The 21,015-nt window shown below is 41.6% G+C and overlaps 1 protein-coding gene across 4 annotated transcripts; it reads right to left on the reverse strand.

Moving 5' to 3' along the window:
* Positions 1–362: 362 nt before the first annotated feature.
* LOC109621608 (fatty acid hydroxylase domain-containing protein 2) lies at positions 363–20,804 on the reverse strand. 4 transcript variants are annotated; one of them, XM_020075684.3, is made up of 4 exons: positions 20,290–20,804; positions 19,962–20,215; positions 2,246–2,706; positions 363–573 (listed from the first exon to the last, which is right to left on the reverse strand). In XM_020075684.3, exons 2-4 carry the CDS (start codon positions 20,187–20,189, stop codon positions 459–461), a joined length of 804 nt encoding a protein of 267 aa, XP_019931243.3. In that variant the 5' UTR covers positions 20,190–20,215; positions 20,290–20,804; the 3' UTR covers positions 363–458. The 4 variants fall into 4 exon arrangements, with proteins under 4 accessions (XP_019931243.3, XP_019931241.3, XP_062704344.1 ...); XM_020075682.3 differs by having other exon boundaries at positions 19,962–20,212; positions 20,290–20,803; XM_062848360.1 differs by having other exon boundaries at positions 19,962–20,803.
* Positions 20,805–21,015: the final 211 nt, after the last annotated feature.

The following is a 21,015-nucleotide window of genomic DNA, read 5'->3' on the forward strand; positions in this document are numbered from 1 at the left end:
CAAAACATATTTGAAATGATCAAATCCCTTCTGAGACGCTGGTTCTTCCAATAGCCCTCTTCTGTGGTCACGTGTTGTCGACGTAAAGGAGATAGATCGAAAAGCTTTCGGATTTCTTATGCACAAAGTATTGTAGAAAATGCTCGGTGGGAAACTACGATTTGGTGTGAAGCGCAGCGGCATGTTTCAAGCGAACGCAGTTGAAAAAGACCGAAGAACCCTAAACTTCCGGGGAAATGGAACATTGTCTAAAACCGACAAAGATGTGCTCTACTATATGTTCGGCGCTGGTTTTGTACATTTACATGTACATCTAGACTCATATGAAGGTTTTTGCCCTTGAACTTAAACACTTGTTGGCATTTTGTTTTCCCAAGTAACTGTTCAAATTGTTTTATTGAACACTCAAGAACCTTCCTCCCGAAAAAAAAAACAATCATGTTCAACATTCTTATGCCTTATCTATCCGAGTCCTGTAGTGCTGCTCTCAGTTTGGCCTTGTGACGCCTGAATTGAACGTCAGTTCCATGAAGCCAGTCGAGGATGCCGATGGCCCCGTAGCATTGATTGAACCTGGAAAGAGGAATAGAAGTTAGATTTCAAGATTCATGTAAATGCCTATGTCTAAAAACTTGGTTTACTTCTGATGATGGAAATCGTGGACATCTGGGCTGCCCAGCAAATACGGCAGATGATAGCCCGAATGGTCATGTAATGTTCCAAGAAGTGCTATCGTAGCCCATATCCACATTGTAATCAAGTGTGCCTTGGTCACCAGGATGCCTAGATACAGTGGCGCCATATTGCTGACAATATGCTCGATGGGGTGTGCGTAGACAGCGGCTAACGACACCGGTGCGGTCCATTCATGATGCTTTTTGTGAATCACTTTGTACAAATATTTGGAGTGCAACAGTCGATGACTGTAGTAAAATGCCACTTCGGTTAGCAACATCGATACGGGAATCGTGTACAGAATTTCTCCGACAGTTGGTAACTTCCTAAGATCTGATAAGCGACCCGTTTTCACCGAAATCATGTGAAACATAGCTAGCGTTGGTATTGCTACCACAACGATATTGATAAATGCTGTTTTTAACAACTGTAATTAAGTAAACTTTCTTTGTAGTAAAAACATCATAAAAACAGTTCAATAAAGCTACCTTCTTCAATTGTACCCAGGTCAACGGTTCATTGGTCCCCGGTTGAATCTTGTATTTTCGGAAGCTTTTCGGGAGACCAGTGAAGTCCATGAACATAAATAAACCGGACACAACGGTCACCACTAGCACCGTGTAGATTACGGTACCGAATATCCATAGCGCTGTCGGATTTGGATTGTAGACATCCAAGAATCGTTCCCACTGCCGTTGACACACCTCACAACTCATGTTGGCAATATCACCACCCAGTTCACACTAAGGGGCAATATACGCTCAGTGCTGCGTTAAGTAAATTATCTTGAGAGCGAAACAACCATAGGCATAAAGGTGAAGTGGTGTACTCCCTGATAAGAAAATCTGGTCAAAATATAGCCATAGCAAATTGAAAACAAATGCCTCACCAAATTCCGATAGGGATAGCACAACGATTATACGTTAATCGGGGTTCGCCAAAATGCGTAGAATAATAAACTGTGCACATGAGTGATATTAACCAAAGTGTGACCGATAAGCAAGACAACACTTCTTGGATAGCAACACTATACCAATTATTTCGTAGGCTAACTTATTGGTATTTTGTCTGTTATTGTAAGTAAGACCTATGAGTTTCAGTTATTCTTCCTTTCAGTCCTCTCCTCTACTTGGCGTACGTCCCAACTGTGACAAAGCATGCTTCTCAGATTAGCATTTTATGAGCACTTCGACATCTATTCACTGCTTCCTTTGTCAATAACCATTTTGCATGTATATATCAGGTGTGTCAGGCACGAAGATATTCTATGCTTAAGCACGTCAAGAAAATTGACATTACAATAAGGGGTGATACACAAATTATGTCACGCAAAAATCCACCATTTTCGAACCGCCCCCCCCCTCCCCCCTATGTCACACTTTTTGTATTGAACCTTATAATTTTTAGTATGAGTCGTCACGCTCTGCAAAACCCCCCCTTCCCCCCTAAGAGCGTGACGTAATTTGTGTACGGCCCCTAAGTTCCTGGACCGACTAGGAATCGAACCCGCCACCCTCAACATGGTCTTGCTGGAGACCCAATACCCATGCCTAAATAATCCTATACTTACTTCTGATGGTGAAAATCGTGGAAATCCGGCGTACCCCACAGGTACGGCAAATGATACCCGGAATGATCGTGCAGCGTACCCATCAGCACTATCGTTGCCCAAATCCAAGCCGTTACCAGATGCGTTCGGACGATCATGACCGGCACATAGAACGGAGCCATATTGCTGACGATGTGTTCAATGGGATGGGCATAGACGGCGGCCAGCGATACCGGTGCGGTCCACTCGTGATGCTTCTTGTGCACGGTTTTATACAACAGCTTGGAATGCAGCAATCGGTGGCTGTAGTAGAATACCGTTTCGGAGGACACCATGGCGATGGGAATCGTGTACAGTATTTCCAGCAACGATGGCAACGTTCGCAAATCCACGGAGCGTCCCAGTGCAACAGTTATTCCGTGAAATACTGTCAGGGCTGGAGTTCCTACCAGAATCATGTTGATGGTGGCGGTTTTGAGCAACTGGAAAATAATTACGAAAATGTAGATTATCTAGCATGCTGTTTGAAGAATGAAAACCAAAAAATAGTCGATATGTTGGTACAAGGTGAAAAATATTGTCAAAAAATGGCTTCTTGGTGAAACTTATGAAGCAGGTCTGAAAGGAGCGTTTAACATAGTTCTAGTCCTTACAAGTTCGTACATCATGCTTCCACGGGTCAATCAATGACAAAGATCACCAACTAAGAACTGTGTGCTAAGCTGGTATTGTAGCCTGGGCACTGTTGTCCTTCTGACTTCAGCTAGATTGAGAAGCTACGTCCCGAGCATCTGTGCAGCAAAGAGGTGCGGCTCAAACAGCGTCTGTTCTAAAGAATCGACCATATCTGCATCAGCCGGAAATGGAGTCGGAGCCTGTTTGATGTACGGAACAAACGTAGCGCCAATAATGCATCCGACCATCATCACCTAATCGGTGAGATCCGGCTGCGCATTGCAAGGATTTATCGACAGGAGGAGAAAATCCGGCACCGTCAATACACGCCGACTGGAAGTCGCAGTGGTGAAAAGGTCCTCCGTCGAGGAGCTGGAGAACCGTGCTGCGGATATTCCGGAAGGAGGAAGCGTGAAAAATCAATGAAGCATCATTAAGAAAGTCTTCATCGACACCGGCAAGAATAATTTGGGTGAGCTACGAATCCAGAGAAAACAGTGGATCACACATGACCTGGAGGAAAACAGAGGAGCGAGGGAACGCCAAAGCCGCAAAAGAGCAAGCGAAACCACGAGTATCCAAAGCCGTAGCCCGTCAGCGCTATTCGGATCTCGAGAAGGAAGTGGAGCGCTCATGCAAGCGGGACAAAAGAACGTTAGCAAATATATTTAGGGATTGTGCGATATTTGCCAGAAAACCATTCGCCAGAATGCTACTAACCAGAATGACATTTGCCAGAAAATACCATTTCCCAGAAAACCGTTTGCCAGAAAGAACCATTTCCCAGAAAACCATTTGCCAGAATGTACCATTCTCCAGAAAGTACCATTTCCCAGAAATTTTCCGAAGTTCTCAATCCAGAAGTGGTCGCAATCTAATGATAATTTAAAGCATTCTTATTGAAAAAATAAATCGTGTTTTTTATTTGTTTTGGACCGATTAGCCCACACTAACGATTGTAAAAATGTAAAATTTTAATTTTGTTCAGATTTATATGCGAAAGTTAAATAAATTATTGGAACTGATGTAAGAGCAAACATTAAATAATTTTAGAGTAACTTTTAAAGAAAAGCCTATAGTTTGAAGAAGGGCAAATCACTCTGAAACAATAAATTGATGTAAACTCAAACCTTTCAAACTTTACAATACATTAAATCTCTTACATTATTTAATATTTTATTGCGAACAACAGCTAGAACATTTCCACAAATTTGTTTTGTGGACAAGTTGATCAGGATGTGGATCCGGTTGATCAAATATTATTTTGATGGAATTTGATCAATAGAAGAATTTTCCTTTCTTCAACACGTAGGATGTTCTTTCCAGCTTTTACTGATATGGAATTTTTGGCTTAACTAACATTTTTCAAAGATTCCCTTCTTTCAATTGATAGTAATTTTAAAGCTTATTTTTGACAATAAAAATAACATGATCACTTTAAATAATAATTTTGGTGCCAAACAGCAAAATTACCCGGAATTGTTGATCACACACTGAAGGCAATCGAATACCATACACAAAAACCTTATAGAAGCAACAAGTAAAATACACAGAAATAATAACTTAAGTGACGGTTTTACCTATACCATTAGCCTGACTGTCACTGCCCGAAAGCCAGTACCCCCAATATCACAAGCTTGAATGTACCATTAGGCCGAATATATGGCCTAAAAAGCTTGTTCTTGAGGAAATTGATTCTAATATTTCCAGCAGTTTATTCCTTCTTTTAATCATCTGCTGTTCTTTCTAGATGAACTTCTTAGTTTATGTGCGCCATTTCTAACCAATATATTCCCTTATCACGGTGATTGTAACATGTGAGCTTAACATATTTGGGCTTATCTAATGGCGCTCCGGCTACTGTTATAGAATCTTACTATTAATGGTGTAAGGGCATTCGGCTGAAGGCCATTGGGTCGAATGTCATTGAGTCAAAAAGTTATTTTGCCGAATGGCCATATTTTTTTTTCGTTTTCTTCTTTTATGCTGTCAAAACAATTGTTGAAGTTAGAGCTACTGAATTTTACCCATGAATCTTTCCTTCTTTTAAATATAGGAACAATATACGGGTTTAAGATCTGTTATTTTTTTTTTCAATAATTTAACTATTTGTTCCGCAATATCAATATTGCTTAACGATTCTAATATAATCAACAATTTATGCCAAAAACTAGACTAGATGAAACTAGAAAGAACAGCCTGTGTTCAGAAGAAGGAAAGATTCACTATTTGAACTAGAGAGAATAGTTTCATTGTAGAAAAATAGTTTTTTGCACCGAAACCGTTGATGTTCAACTGGTGAATTTTGCCTTCTTTTGAACATAGGCTGTTCTTTCTAGTTTCATCGTAAGACTAGTTTTTGGCATAAATTGTTGATTGCAGTAAAACAATAAGGCAATATTAATATTGTATAAGTATCAGCTAATTATTGGAAAACCGAACAAATTTAAGAAACCGTTCCAATTCCTGTTCTATAATCACTGAATTGCGATTCGTGATCACCATTCTACCTATTGAACATTCGGCCTAATGGACTTCGGTCAGCAGTATTTTGACCATACCAGATATTTGTGGACATATGCACTTATAGCCTAGTTACATCGAAGTCTCGCGCTTAGTATCATACAGGCGTATCTGCTATGATCGATTTCTCTTCATCGATTTTCTCTTTGCTCAAGAACTACCGGTGAATCATTTCCTGTTGTTTTCGTTGTTCTAGCCCTAGTCGTCCTTTCTCGGAACAAACCAAGAGATCATCCTAGCAGTGAAAATATTGAATAACGATTGAAACTTATGACATTTTTTTTATGTAAATGGACTGAATTATATCCACCAAATTCTCACAATCACATCTTTAGTTTCAATTAATTCTTAGAAAACGGAGAAAATTTCTATTTGCCCGAAAGTACCCTTTGCCAGAATGTACCATTCCCCAGAACTTAATATTTAATATTAAATTCTGGGGATTGGTACATTCTGGCAAATGGTACTTTCGGGCAAATAGTATTCTGGCAAATGGTACTTTCTGGCAAATGGTACTTTCTGGCAAATGGTACTTTCTGGCGTTTTTCATTCTGGCGAATGGTTTTCTGGCGAACGGTTTTCTGGCAAATATCGCACAATCATATTTAGGCGACATTCGTCTCCTTTACACGTCGCCTTAGTGGGACTAAGATGAATGATACGATGCCTGTGAAAAACGCACCTGGACAGCTATTGACCGACCCGGCTGACCAGTTGAAACGCTGGTTTAAGCACTTCGGAAACCCTTTCGACCACGCCATCAACACCTCAGCATGATCCGCCAAGGGTTCGACGCATTACCCGTGTCAACACCGAAGCTCCATCAGTGCAGGAGATAGAAACAGCCATCCGTAGCATGCCCCAGGGGTCCATCGCATATCGGCCGAGAGGCTCAAAGCTGACTCCGTAGTATATGCACAACTTCTGCATCAGTTTTTCTGCAACATACGGTAACCCGCGACATTTCCGGTCGAGTGGATGCAAGCTGAAGATAACAAAAAATCCTTAGCTGACTGTATGCGATAATTGACAGGGCATCATGTTACCACAGACAAACAGACGTATCACTTGGAACAAAATGCGATAAAAATCAATGCTGTTCCCTTTCTTCTCGTTCGCAAACATGCCGGGTATCTATCTGTCAAACTGCATACTTTTTCGCTTTGACACTTATATCCCTCCCTATCTCCGCCAGCAAAAGATATTACAACGGCGACGTCAGCGACATTCTTCCTAGTTTATTAACTCTATTTGAGCGAGCGATTTGCGAACTACAGAATATTTGAATAATCCGTTAAAAAGGGAAACGATGGTAAGTGAGTAGAGTGAGACGTCTGTTTGTCTGTGATGTTACTGTGTATCGTTCTCAAAGTCTTCTGCAAAGTAATCCTTTAACCGTATACAGGAGAGGATTGACGAAATTCTTCGACGGCAGCAAGCAGGATTCCGGACGATGCTTTGTGGACCATATTATCATGCTCCGTATTATCTTGTAGCAAATCAATAAATTCCAGGAGTTTCTCTACCTGTCGTTCATTGATTACGAAAAAACTTTCGGCCAGGACGGCCCACGAAAATATGTGGGGAGCCTTCAGGTGCAAAGGTCTCCATGAGAAAATCATCGGCCTCATTGAAGCACAGTACAGGGAATTTTCGTACAAAGTACTACACTACGTTGGCTTGTCCGATCCCACCCGGGTCGTTGCTGGAGTGAGGCAAGGATGTATACTATCACCGCTACTGTTCCTCATCGTAATCGACGTACTAAAAAAGTAGGTGCGATTGATCGTGAACCAAATCGTGGGATGCTGTGGCAGCCTATTACCATAGAGTACCTGAATAGACCTGTGCGCCGCCGCGCCACGCCGCCGACGCCGACACTTTTTGCCCCACGCCGACGCCGACCGTGATATCGGCGGCGCGCCATACGCCGATGTTCGTCACGCCGCCGATTTTCATTTTTCACGCCGGTGATCAGTGCACGAACAAAATTTTGTTTACATTAAGTTGAGATAAAATACTAAAACTCTTTCGAAGATTTCTCTGATATTCCAATCAAAGAGTTCTTCAGAAGTTCCTTTAGAGATCTCTTCAGGAGTTTCTTCAAAGATGTCTCCAGTGGTTCCTTCAGAGATTCAGGGATGCCTCTTGGAGTTTTAACTTGCTTTTTTTTTCAGAAGATCTCTCAGGAAGATCTCGACAGGAGTACGATCAGATTTTTTTTCAGGAGGTTTCTGGGATTCCTCCTAGAAATACATCCGAGATTCATCCAGAAGATTCATCAGGGGATCCAATAGGTGGTCCTTCAGAGATTAGTCAGAGAGTTTCTCCAGGGAATTCTTCGGAAATTCCTACAGGATTACATACAGGAGTTTCTTCAGGAATTAGTCCAGGAGTTTCTTCAGAGATTCCTCTAGGAGATCTCCCAGGAATTCCTCTAGAATTCCAACAATGGGTTTCTCCTGGCGTTCTGTGTTCTTCAGAAATTACTCCAGGAGTTCCATCAAGGATTCCTTCAGGAAATCTTTCCTGGATTTTTTTCAACAATCCCTCCTGAAATTCCTTCAGGGATTCCTTTCGGTATGCCTCATGGAAATTTTTCAGAAATTCTTTCAGGAGTTCTTTTGGGAATTTATCTAGGAGTTCCTTCAGATATTCCTACAGAAGTCCCTTCATAGATTAATTCATGAGCATTTTCAAGGATTCATGCAGTATAGTAGTTCTTTCAAGGAATGCTCCAGAAGTTCCTTCGGTGACCTCTTCAGGAGTTCCTTCAGGGATCTCCTCAGCAATTCCAGGAGGGTTCAGGAATGCCTCCAAGTGTTCATTAGGAATTCCTTCAGAGGTTCTTTAAGTTATTTTAACAGAAGTTCGCTCGGGTATTCTTTCAGAAGTCCCTTCAGAGATTCTTTCAGGAGGATTCATAGATGCCTTCTGGAGATCCATCAAGAGTTCCGTTAGAAGTTCTTTCAGGAAGAAGGTCCTAGACATTAGTCTAGGAGTTCCTGCAGGGATTCCTTTAGAAATTTTACGTTGTAATGCCTTTTCCAGTCTTGATAAATTTCAAATACAGCTATTATTATATCTTGTCCGACTGTTAGTAGCGCCTAGTCGATCCGCGAGCCCCTCGAACGATATAGACACACCCATGCACCGGCCGAAGGATCGTTAGATGTGAAGGTTGGACGAAACAATCTGACAGCAGTGGATGGAAGAATAGAATCAACGATCTCAGAGCACAGTTGTTTTTATAATCTGAGTTTATACCTATTTTTTCTTAAAACTAAACTAAAAACTAAATTTTTGGCTTAAATTAGGTCACATGCAAAATTGTTATACTACAATCGGTCAAATTGAAAAAATCTATTGTTTGAGCCGACGCTAGGATATCAAATAGAATTGTGAATCGTGCAATTACCACATGTATGAGACAGATGTGAATCACCAAATGAATTTATAATTTTTTTCGCACGCCGATTCAACGCTGGAAATAAATTTATAAATTCACCGATTCACGTTTCGATTTTTCGATAACACCGACGTTTCGGTTACATTTGGTACCTTCCTCAGGGACTCAAATATTGCTGATTTTTCGTCCAGTGTTGTTCTGTCGAACAGCAATTAACGATTTTTGGATTCGACTGCGATAGAATTTAACTTTGAAATGGCTTATCTAGTCTTGACAAAATTCGAATACGGCTATTTTATAAAGTTATTTTAGACATTCATACAGGAGTTCTTACAGCAATAAGTCCAAGAGTTTCTTCATAGATTCCTCCAGAAGTTTCCGGGATTCATGAAGATGTTTCTTCAGAGGTTCCTCCTGAATTTCTTCAGGGATTCCTTCAGAAGTTCATTCAGAATCCTACAAGATAACCTTAGGGGATTCCTCGAGAAGTTCATTTAGGAATTCATTTATGAGTTCTTCAAGGGATCGCTCTTGGGATTCTTTCTGAGATTTTTCCAGGAGGACTTACGAATGCACCAGGAGTTATATCAGAGATTTCTTACAGGAGTTCTTTCAGGGAATATTGTTAAAGTTCCTTCAAAAATTTCCTTAGGAATATAATCAGGCATATCTCCAGGATATTATTTAGGGATCTCTCATGGAGTTTCTACAAGAATTCCTCAAGTATTTCCTTCTGGAATTCCTCCAGAAATTCTTTCGGGGACTCCTCCTGACAATCTTTCGGGAATTCCTCTTACAAATCCTGCAGGGATCCGTCTACCCAGAAAGATTCCCTCGGGAGATTCCGCTGAAAATCCTTCAAGAATTTCACCTGGAAATGCTTCGGAGATTGCTACCGGAATTCTTTAGGGTATTTCCCCTGGCATTACTGCAGCAATTTGCCCAGTAATTTCTTCGGGGATTCCTCTTGGATTTACTTCAGGGGTTCCTCTTGGACTACCTAGAGCATTTCTCCTGAAGTTCCTACGGGAATTCCTCCTGGAATTTATTTGGAGATTCTTCAAAGAAATCATTCGGAAATTCCTCCTGGAATTATTTCGAAGATTCCTCTTGGAATTCCTACGGGGATTCTTCCTAGATTTTCTTCAGGGTTTCTTCCTAGACTTCCTTCAAGGATTCCTTCTGAAATTATTTCAAGGATTCCTCCTGATATTCCGTCATGGATTCCTCCTGGACTGCCTTTGGGGATTCCTCCTGGATTTCCTTCGAAGATACAACTTAAACCTCCTTCTTGGAATTCTTCCGGGGATTTCTCGTACAACTTATTTGGAGTCTCTCATAGAGTTCCTTCAGGAAATCTTCCTGAAATTCTTTTGGAGATTTCTTCTGGAATTCCTTCGAGGATTCCATCAGAATTTCTTTCAGAGTTTTCATTTGATACTCCGTCGTGGAGTTCCCCTGAAATTTCTCCAGGGTTTCCTCCTGGAATTTCTTAGATAATTTCTCTTAGAACTCTTTGGAAATTCCTCCTATATTTCCTCATGGAATTCCTCCAGCAGTCCTCCTGGAATTCTTTCGATAATTTCTTCTAAAATTTATGCGGGATTCCTCCTGGAATTAATTTGGAGATTCCTTTTTAAGTTCCTTCGGGATTCCTTCGGGAATTTCTTCGGAAATTTCTCCTGGACTTCTTTCAGGGATTCCTCCTTGAATTCCTCCGGGGATTTCTTCTGAAGTTCGGAGATTATTTGTAGAATTCATCGGAGATTTCTCCTAGAATTATTCCTTGAATTCCTTCGGATATTCCTCCTAGAATTCCTTCAGAGATTCTTCCTAGAGTTGCTTCTGGGATTCCTCCTGTAATTTCTTCAAAGTTTCCTCTTGGAATTCCTTTGGAGCTTTCACTTCCAAATTCTTCGGAGATGCCTCATGGAATTCCTCCTAGAATTTCTTCGGGGTTTCCTTCGGTGAGTCCTCCTAGAATTCCTTCGGGGATTCCTCCTTTCTGAGTTCTCCTGGAATTTTTTCGGGGATTCATCTTGGAATTCCTTCGGTCCTCTTAGTTTTTTTAGGAATTTCTCCCGGAATTCATTCAGAGATTCCTCTTGGGTATATTTTTCTTTGGTTCGTCCTCACAATTCTTCGGGGATTATTTCTTGAATCATCGTTGAAATTCCCACTGAAATTATTTTAAGGATTTTTGCAATTTCTTTGATGTACTGCTTGAATTCCTTTGAGATACGCGCAGGTATTTTTTCTGGATTTTCTCTTGGAATTCCTGCGGGAATTCTTCACAGAGTTCTTTCGGGAATTTCTTCAGGGATTCCTCCTGTACTTCCTTCGGGGTTTCCTCTTGAAACTCCTTCGAGAATTCCGCTTGGAGTTCCTTCGGAGATTCCTCCCGGAATTCCTTAAAGGGGTTCCCCCTGGGATTCATGTAGGAATTTCTTCTGGAATTCTGTCGGGTATACCTTCTGGACTTCGTTTGGGGATTTCTCCTGGCATTCCTTCTGGAATTTCTTCGAGGATTTCTCCTGAACTTCCTTCGAGGATTCCTCCTAAAATTTCTCCGGGGATTCCTCCTGCACTTTTTTCAGGGATTCCTCCTGGACTTTAACGAGGGTTCCTCATGAGTTTTTTCCATAGATTTCTCCTGGAATTCCTTTGAGGTTTCCTCCTAGAATTCCTTTTGGGGTTTCACTTCAAATTTCTTCGGAGATTTCTCTTAGAATTCCTTCGAGGTTTCCTCTTGGAATACTTTCGGCAATTTCTCCTAGAAATCCCTCAGGGATTTCTCCTGGAATTCCTTCAGAGATTACTCTTGGATATTTTTCGTTGATTCCTCTTAGAAATCCTAAAGGGATTCTTTTTCGAATTCACTTTGAAATTGCCACTGGAATACTTCCGAGGATTCTTTCTGGAAATCCTTTGGGAATTCCTGTTGGGATTTCTTTGGAGATTACTGCTGGAATTTGCTTGGAATTCGTGCTGGAATTCTTTTGGGATTTCCTTATGCAAATTCTGCGGGAATTTCTTCTGGAATTCTTTCAGCGTTCCCACATGGAATTCCTACGGGCATTCCTCCTGAAACTCCTTCCAGGATTACTCCTAAATTCCATTGGGGATTCCTTCTGAAATTCCTCCGGGATTCCTGCTTTAATTCTTTTGGGGAATCCTCTAGGAATTCCTTCGAGAATTCTTCATAAGTTTTTTTTTCAGTGATCTCTCTAAGAGAGATTCTTGAACTACATATCAGTGATTTCAACAAAAGTTCCTTAAGGGTTTCATACAGCAGTTCTTGCAGGGATTGTTCCAGCAGTTTCTTCAAGGCTCCTCCTGGAATTCTTTTGGAAATCATTCGAGGATTCCTTGAAAATAGTGCGACCTTATTATCAAATGTGATAGCTTCTGAAGGTTCTAAGAAAACAAAACGAAAACTGTAGCAAAATCTATATTTTTGCCCTTAATTTGCAATGGAGTAATGCAACATGCACTAATACGGATACGGGTAATTTCACAAAAGGTCTTATTACTGGCCACAGTGATGGACCCGAACAGGAATAAAAAAGGTGTTTATTCAAACGTAAGGGTATAATTACTCAGGGTCAAATATTTGACAAATGAACTCAAGAAAAAACATCTGTTTGACACTAATAAATCAAACAAGATGTCAGAGCATTGGTTTCTTTTTGGCCAAATACTGCATCCTGTATACTGGCATAATAATAATTCATGTCATAAATGGTCATGAAAAAGCAAAGACTGAACTACAAATTCTACAGCGTAGAGACAACTTCTTTGTTTCGCCAATGTTGACATTCAAATTTTGGTCACGCCGATTCACGCCGCCGCCGCCGCCGCCGAAAGCTGCCACCGGCGTGACGCCGATGACGCCGCCGCCGCCGGCCAAAAATGGCCCTCACGCCGCCGCCGAGCAAAATAAAGTCGGCGCACAGGTCTATACCTGAATGACTTTGAATGGACTGATGACGTTGCTTTCTTAGCCCATTCATTCTTTTTTTTTTTAATTTCTTTTTATTCGTGAATTTCATTCATTCATTTATTTAGTTCAACATCAAATAACACTGAATCAACCATTTGCCGTCATAACACTCGATTTGCAGCTGCAGATCTCCAACGTCGGTCACGCCCAACGCATGCCAGATCACGCTCCACCTGGTCCGCCCATCGTGCTCTCTGCGCTCCACGCCTCCTTGTACCAACCGGATGGTTATCAAACACTAACTTTGCAGGGTGTTGTTTGTTTGTTGTCCGACATTCTTGCTACATGCCCTACAGGGCATGCCCACCGTATCCGTTCAGCTTTAGCGTATTCAATTTTGTTGGGTTCACCGTAGAGTGCAGTGAGCTCGTGGTTCATTCTTCTCCGCCATACACCGTTCTCCTGCACGCCGCCGAAGATCGTCCTCAGCACGCATCGCTCGAAAACTCCGTGTGCTTGCAGGTCCTCCTCGAGCATCGTCCATGTCTCGTGTCAGTAGAGAATCACCAGCCTTATTAGCGTCTTGAACAAGGTACATTTGGTGCGGGGGTGAATCTTTTTCGACCGCAGTTTTTTCTGGAGTTCTTAGTAGACACGACTTGCACTGATAATGCGCCTTCGTATTTCACGGCTTACATTATTGTCAGCTGTTAGCAAGGAACCGAGGTAGACGAATTCTTCTACCACCTCGAAAATATCCCCGTCTATAGAAACATCGCTGCCAAGGCTTGTCCTGTCTCGCTCAGTCCCACCTACCAGCATGTACTTTGTCTTAGCCACATTCACCATTGGTCCGACCTTTGCTGCTTCACGTTTCATGCGGGTGCACAGTTCTGCCACCGTTCCAAATGTTCTGGCAATAATATCCATATCATTCGGATTTCGTGAAGATCGTACCCCGGCTGTTGAGCCCGACTCGTCGCCTAACCACCGACGAACCGACGTGACAGTGGTGTTTCAAAAGTGTCCCCCTAAATTTAACGGTCGACCAGCAAAGCGAGCGAACGCTTCTGTCAAATCAGCTCAGGCGCGAACCTTTTCCTATATGAGTACACGATGGTTTGGAGTCAAGCTATCAAAACAACGCGAACCGTTATAGAGGAGGCGGTAGTGTTCGGCTATTTTTCATCATGGCGTCGGGGATAACAAATTTGAATTTATTTGTTCTAGCTGTCACGTCGGTTCGTCGGTGGCCTAACACCTTCCAGGGCGATGCTGAATAGTAGGTAGGAAAGTCCTTCATCTTGTCGTAGTCCCCGTCGAGATTCGAATGAACTTGATAGTTCACCAAAAAAAACATACGCTGTTCTGCACACCATCCATTGTTGCTCTTATCAGTCTGAACGGTGGTGCGGTGGGTCTGATTACAAACAGATAAGGAGTGTATCGGAAAGTAGTTGAACATGTTCAGGATGCTCTATCTCGAAGCTGGGTTGGTCTTTTCATTCCGGTTCTTCTATGAAATCTTCAAAATATAGTTAAGTTTAGAACAGCTTGGAAAAATTTGGAAAATGTTTAGTATTATTGAAAATATGGTTAAATGAACACACCTCACAAAATAAAAATCTGCACAAAATGCAATTATGTTAGGTTTTTTCAACATTTCAAAAATCTGTAGGAAATAAAATTTGTACGATAAAAAATCTGGAAAATATTGATGCTTGTTAACAGTTATGTACACATAACATATCATTCAACACCGACTTTCAAAATTCATATTTTCGATAGAAAAATCTCCTATACCTACAAAATGGTCCACTCCAAAAAACGACTATTTTTTTTGTCAAACTTTAAAGTTCTGCTTTGAACTTCTTAAAAGGTTATAAAATTCTTTTTTTTGCTCTAACTTATTCGTCCATAAATAAAAAAACATACCCTATTTAAAAAAAATGCGATTTTTTTCATTTTATGTATTTTTATTTGCGTAAACATGATTTGGAGGAGCATAGAAAAAAGAGGTTCCTCAAAAATGGCATTTTTTTCATTTTTAAGAATTGCGCTTAAATGCAGTGGAGATTTTTCTTGAAAAAAATAATTTGCCTATATCATGAGGATTTTGGAGCTTATTATATTAGCACAAAAAAATTAACAATTTTCGAACATTATCGAACTTTTTTCGCAATTTCAATTTTTTAGGAGATGTGCAAAAATTTAAAAACATGCGTTCAGTAATCTGTCACCGCTCACGAGCGAGCGTGAGGTGGTCGAGAGGTGGCGGCAGCATTACGATGAGCACCTCAATGGCGACGTTGCAAGTACCGAAGGTGGCGTGGTAACAGATCTAGGAGTATGTGCACAGGACGAAAGACTTCCGGTCCCCAACCTTCAAGAGATTGAGGAGGAAGTTGGCCAGTTGAAAAACAACAAAGCCGCTGGAGCAGATCAACTACCAAGCGAGCTTCTAAAATACGGTGGAGAAGCACTGGTGAGAGCACTACACTGGGTCATTACCAAGATTTGGGAGGAGGAAGTATTACCGGAGGAATGGATGGAAGGTATCGTGTGTCCCATCTACAAAAAGGGCGACAAGTTGGATTGCGGGAACTACCGCGCGATCACACTACTGAGCGCTGCCTACAAGATACTCTCTCAAATTTTATGCCGCCGTCTATCACCCATTGCAAGAGAGTTCGTGGGGCAATATCAGGCTGGATTTATGGGTGAACGCGCTACAACGGACCAGATGTTCGCCATCCGCCACGTGTTGCAGAAATGCCGCGAATACAACGTGCCCACACATCACTTGTTCATCGATTTCAAATCGGCATATGATACAATCGATCGAGAACAGCTATGGCAGATTATGCACGAATACGGATTCCCGGATAAACTGATACGATTGATCAAGGCGACGATGGATCGAGTGATGTGCGTAGTTCAAGTATCAGGGACACTCTCGAGTCCCTTCGAATCTCGCAGAGGGTTACGGCAAGGTGATGGTCTTTCGTGCTTGCTGTTCAACATTGCTTTGGAGGGTGTAATAAGAAGAGCGGGGATAAACACGAGTGGGACGATTTTCATGAAGTCCGTTCAGCTGCTTGGTTTCGCCGATGATATTGATATTATTGCTCGTAAATTTGAGACGATGGCGGAAACGTACATCCGACTAAAGAGTGAAGCCAGGCGAATCGGATTAGTGATTAATGTGTCGAAGACAAAGTACATGATGGCAAAGGGCTCCAGGGAGGAATCACCGCGCCCGCCACCCCGAATTCATATCGACGGTAATGAAATCGAGGCGGTTGAAGAATTCGTGTACTTGGGCTCACTGGTGACCGCCGACAACGACACCAGCAGAGAAATTCAGAGGCGCATTGTGGCAGGAAATCGTGCTTACTTTGGACTCCGCAGAACTCTACGATCGACTAAAGTTCGCCGTAACACGAAGTTAACCATCTACAAAACGCTGATTAGACCGGTCGTCCTCTATGGGCACGAAACATGGACCCTACGTGCAGAGGACCAACGCGCCCTTGGAGTTTTCGAACGGAAGGTGTTGCGTACTATCTACGGCGGAGTGCAGATGGAAGACGGGACTTGGAGAAGGCGAATGAACCACGAGCTGCATCAGCTGCTGAGAGAACCAACCATCGTCCATACCGCGAAAATCGGGAGGCTACGGTGGGCGGGTCACGTTATCAGGATGTCGGATAGCAACCCGACTAAAATGGTTCTCGAGAGTCATCCGACCGGTACAAGAAGACATGGAGCGCAGCGAGCTAGGTGGGTCGACCAAGTGGAGGACGATCTGCGGACCCTGCGCAGAGTGCGGAACTGGAGACAAACAGCCATGGACCGAGTGGAGTGGAGGCGGCTACTATGTACAGCAGAGGCCACCCCGGCCTTAGCCTGACCGGTGTGGTGTGTGTGTGTGTGTGTGTGTGCGTTCAGTAATCTAGGTTAAAAACCCAGTTAAAAGAACATTTTTAGAAAATCCTTAAAGCCATTTCTTTTTTCAAGGATTTATACAGTATCTCCAAAAATAAAATTACTTAAAAGTTGTATTAAACTATTTTCAGGCTTGGCATTAGTCATGAGGTTCACAAGCATGCTAGGGTTTTGCCCATGTGATGCGTCGCCAACGAATGCGATGGTAGCAACCATGCATCAACTACCCAAAGGACATCGACACGACCCAGATACCATAGGTAACCATAACGACTTTTTTCGTTATTCAACCATCACCCGTCTTGACTATCGCTCGTTTGACCGTCAATGAACGAGTCTGTCCTTCTTGAAATTCTAGGTTTGATTTGATGCCGTCTGTAGAGTTAGTATGCTTTATAATTAATATTTTTATATAAATGCTCAAATATTGCAGATTGATACTTGCTTTGGAACGCCAAGAAAGGACTATAAACCAGAGTTGCCGTGAATTGTTGATGTTAACTGAAGATTTGGATCAAGTGGTGGAGCTTAGAGAAACTGCACCAACAAGCACCACGTCTTTTAGGATGTAACACCGTTTGTACTGTGCGTGTTATCACAAAGGTCGGGCACTCGGCACACGGTGTAATTGATTTATTTCAACTTCGTGTATTTCTTTCAATAAATCAAACCTAAAATAAACGTGTGCTGCCGGAAATTGTGGGATCTCATAAAATCAATAAAAATGTGGAGAAAAACAACATATTCAATCAATGTAGGGTTTCTAATGTGGAACTTTAAATAGTTGGGGCATTTTTTTAGTACAGGATGCTAAATTGGGAATCCTAACGTAATTGCTAATGTCGGTCGAAAATGTTTATATAGCCAACATATTTAACAATCGGGAATAAATCCTCTATCCTTCCCATCGAAGCGTAATGTAACTTATGCATGGCTTGAGGCTGGATCATCCGGGGCCAAAATCTCCCGATCCTCATGACGCCTTTTTATGCGGTCTTCTCACTTTACCGGGCCGGGACCCTACCGGGCCCCGGCAGTGCCCCGGGTCATCGATTTCTTTCTAACGATATCTATGGCGTGCTTCTCACTAGCCGACCGATCCCCGGCACGGTGTGATGTGCAACTCCCCATAGTAATAGCATGTGAGAAATCGATGCCCGGGGCACGGCCGGGGCCCGACACGGTCTCGGCCTGGCGTAATGGGAATAGCCTTTTATGCGAAAAAATGTCCAAAAATTGGGAAGTGTCATAGAATTCTATGTTCCTTTTTCCTAGGACTTTGTGACGTATCTGCTTGTTTCGTCATGAAGACCTGGGACGTTATGGCCTCGATAGTTATGATACTGCGCCATTAGCCATTCATGCTTATTAGCCGGACTCATCACTACGAAAATGTGTAGCTTTGGGAAAGCCTTCTTTTTATACTTATTGAATGATATTTACTATCACATTTCTTTATCGAGTCTAGAATGCATTTCCAAATTCTAGGCACCTAATCCAATAAGCGCCACACACTACTGCAGTACTGTCGCGACCGTCATGACCATCGATTCAAAAGGCCGAGAACTCCGAACGTCACTCAAAACATAATCGTGATTGTTGAAGTCCCCGAGGTAACAACGCAACCGACAAACAATTTGTTTTTTCATCTTGACTACGCTGTACGGCGATTTCATGAGCCTATTGCGATTGTGTGGCAGTGAAAACGAACACATGCTCAGGTCGGTTTGAAAGTGAGTATTAACGGTGACCAATGCCAAGCCTGTTTTTGAGGCTATTTTAAACATTTTCAACTACTTTACGATACACTCCTTATTTTTAAAAAATGTAATAAGTGGATCTGTATCAAGTTCCGTAAACGAAATTCTGCTACATTTTGTAAAAAAAATGTTCAAATAGCCAAATTTGAAAACAATTAATCTGGGGTGAAGCTGATCAATCAATGACACATTCTAAGATTGAAAAATTGATGAATAAACTAAATATGATAATGCTGAATCTGCATAAGTTTTAAAAAATATTACAACTGTTGTTTTTTGTATGATGAAGATAAAATAAAGTTTAGTAAGTTACAGAATGATCCACATTTACCGCCTAAAGATAGGCAAAGTCTCGAAAAATATACAATAAAAATGCAAAATATGCTATTTCCAAATAGAACTTATATGTTAACATCAATTTAAACTCAAACCTATGTTCAATAAGCCTACCATGAATAAATAAAAGTATTTTGTGAGACTTCTGATAATCAAGGAGTTGACAAGACGATTTTTTGAAAGACAGTCTTTTTACCGAGTTTTAATAAACGTCCAAAAAAAGTCGATATTTGTATGTAAAATCTGACACAATTGGAATAAAAACCTTTAAAAATTCTTCAAATATATTCACACAACTGATTTACGTCAGAAGTTTATCCATTGAAACATTATATTGTAGCGTGCTTAGCGGATGAAGGACGTGGATCCCATTGTAATCAACTTCACCACGGTGATCAACTACCCCCTAGACTACCCCCACACAGATAAAAATAATGAGATTTACACGTCATGTAAACTTCAGTTAAGTCATGTAAACTTATTGTTATGATGGTGTACATGATATATAATGTAAAAATGTGTTATATGTCATGTTAACACACATAGTCATGCTAAAATACATGACATACAATGGAAGTTTACATGATATTTTAGGACTTTTACATGATATGTCGCGTAAACTTCTGTGAAATCCCACGCTCGATTGGATCCAATCAGGTGCACCATATGTCACAGAATTTTACACTCTTTTTTCGATCTGTGCAGATTACGGAACTCTTACGTTGAAAACTTTAGATACTGATTCATGTGTAGAATAGCTACAATACTTTATACAACCAAGATTCCACAAAAACTTTAAACACGGAGCGGTTAAACCTACTCCTAGTGACAATTGATTGTCTATTGCCAGCTATCAGCTATATAGGAAACATCATGAAAAACCTTCAACATAATGCTAAACTGACTCTTTTTTTGTAACTGAAAAGTCCTCATTTAACTCTAGACATCTATGAGCTAGATGAGGTAAGAAGTTTTTAATCATAACGACGTTTCAAAGTTACTAGTATGGAATTACTATAACGAGAGGTCAATTTCACCACGGTTTACGGTACTATTTTATAGCATTGAGTTTAGTAATATCAACAAATATTCAAAAAACTATTGCCAAAAACTGTTAAGAGCGATCCCCTAACCAAAACTCACCTTTTTCAGTTGAAGCCAGGTAAGCGGTTCATTGGTTCCCGGCTGCAGCTTGTACTTCCGTAACCGCTTCGGGAAACCTGTTATGTCCATGAACATGAACGATCCGGAAATGATCGCTGCTACAACGGTTGTGTAAACAATTGTACCGACAATCCAGACCACATGCTGATTGGGTCTGTAGGTATCCAGAAAGATTTCCCACTGCCTCTGGCACACTTCACAGCTCATTTCGGGTTCGGGTTCCACTTCACCTGCTTGTAATAAATCACACTGATTGGCAAAGCTCAGCTTCGGATACTTTTTCGGTAGATGAACAAAGTTCACTTACGAAAAAACTCGATGATTCACATACAGCCAGCGTGATTTGGCAGAAAATAAACGTTACGTAGTTGATCGAGTACAACACGTTGGATTCACTCCTGCTGTTACCGACAGTTGCACCTTTCAGGTTGCACCCATGCAATTTTGGAGATTTCTTATGATCGCCCAATTATCGTGATTCGAACGATGTACTGCTCCTTATCTAAAATCCTGTTCAGCGTTAGCCGATCGATGGAACAACACCGACTGAATGGTCGACCGCGTGCTTGGGCTATTATCGATTGATTGTGCGTAGTTTTTGGATAATTTACGCCATGGCTAGTTTAACCACATGCTTGCTTTAGCATCTCATCATCTGGATGCTGTCGTCGCGCGGGGTATTGTTTGCCGGTTTCATCGTTCGATGACAACACGAAGCTCAAGTATACTCTTACGATTCTCGGCTACAAGACGTTGGAGAGGTTCTTGGGGAACATCAAAGTTCAGCCGATCGATCATTTGATGGGGAGGTTCCTACTTTCGAGAAAGTGATAGAAATATTTATCTTGGCTGTTGCTTAAAACTTTCCTGGGAGCTTTTGGAAGATGGTGAACATTTTTCTTTACTTATTCGTTTGTCCCATCCCATGGGCATAACTGAGCCGATATAATTTGTTCATCATTGTCATCATCCCGAGGACCTCTGGGATCGAATCCCACTCCCGACAAACTCGCAAAACGTGTGTTCTTCCTTC

This window comes from Aedes albopictus, chromosome 1 (assembly GCF_035046485.1).
Source record: "Aedes albopictus strain Foshan chromosome 1, AalbF5, whole genome shotgun sequence".
NCBI lineage: Eukaryota > Metazoa > Arthropoda > Insecta > Diptera > Culicidae > Aedes > Aedes albopictus.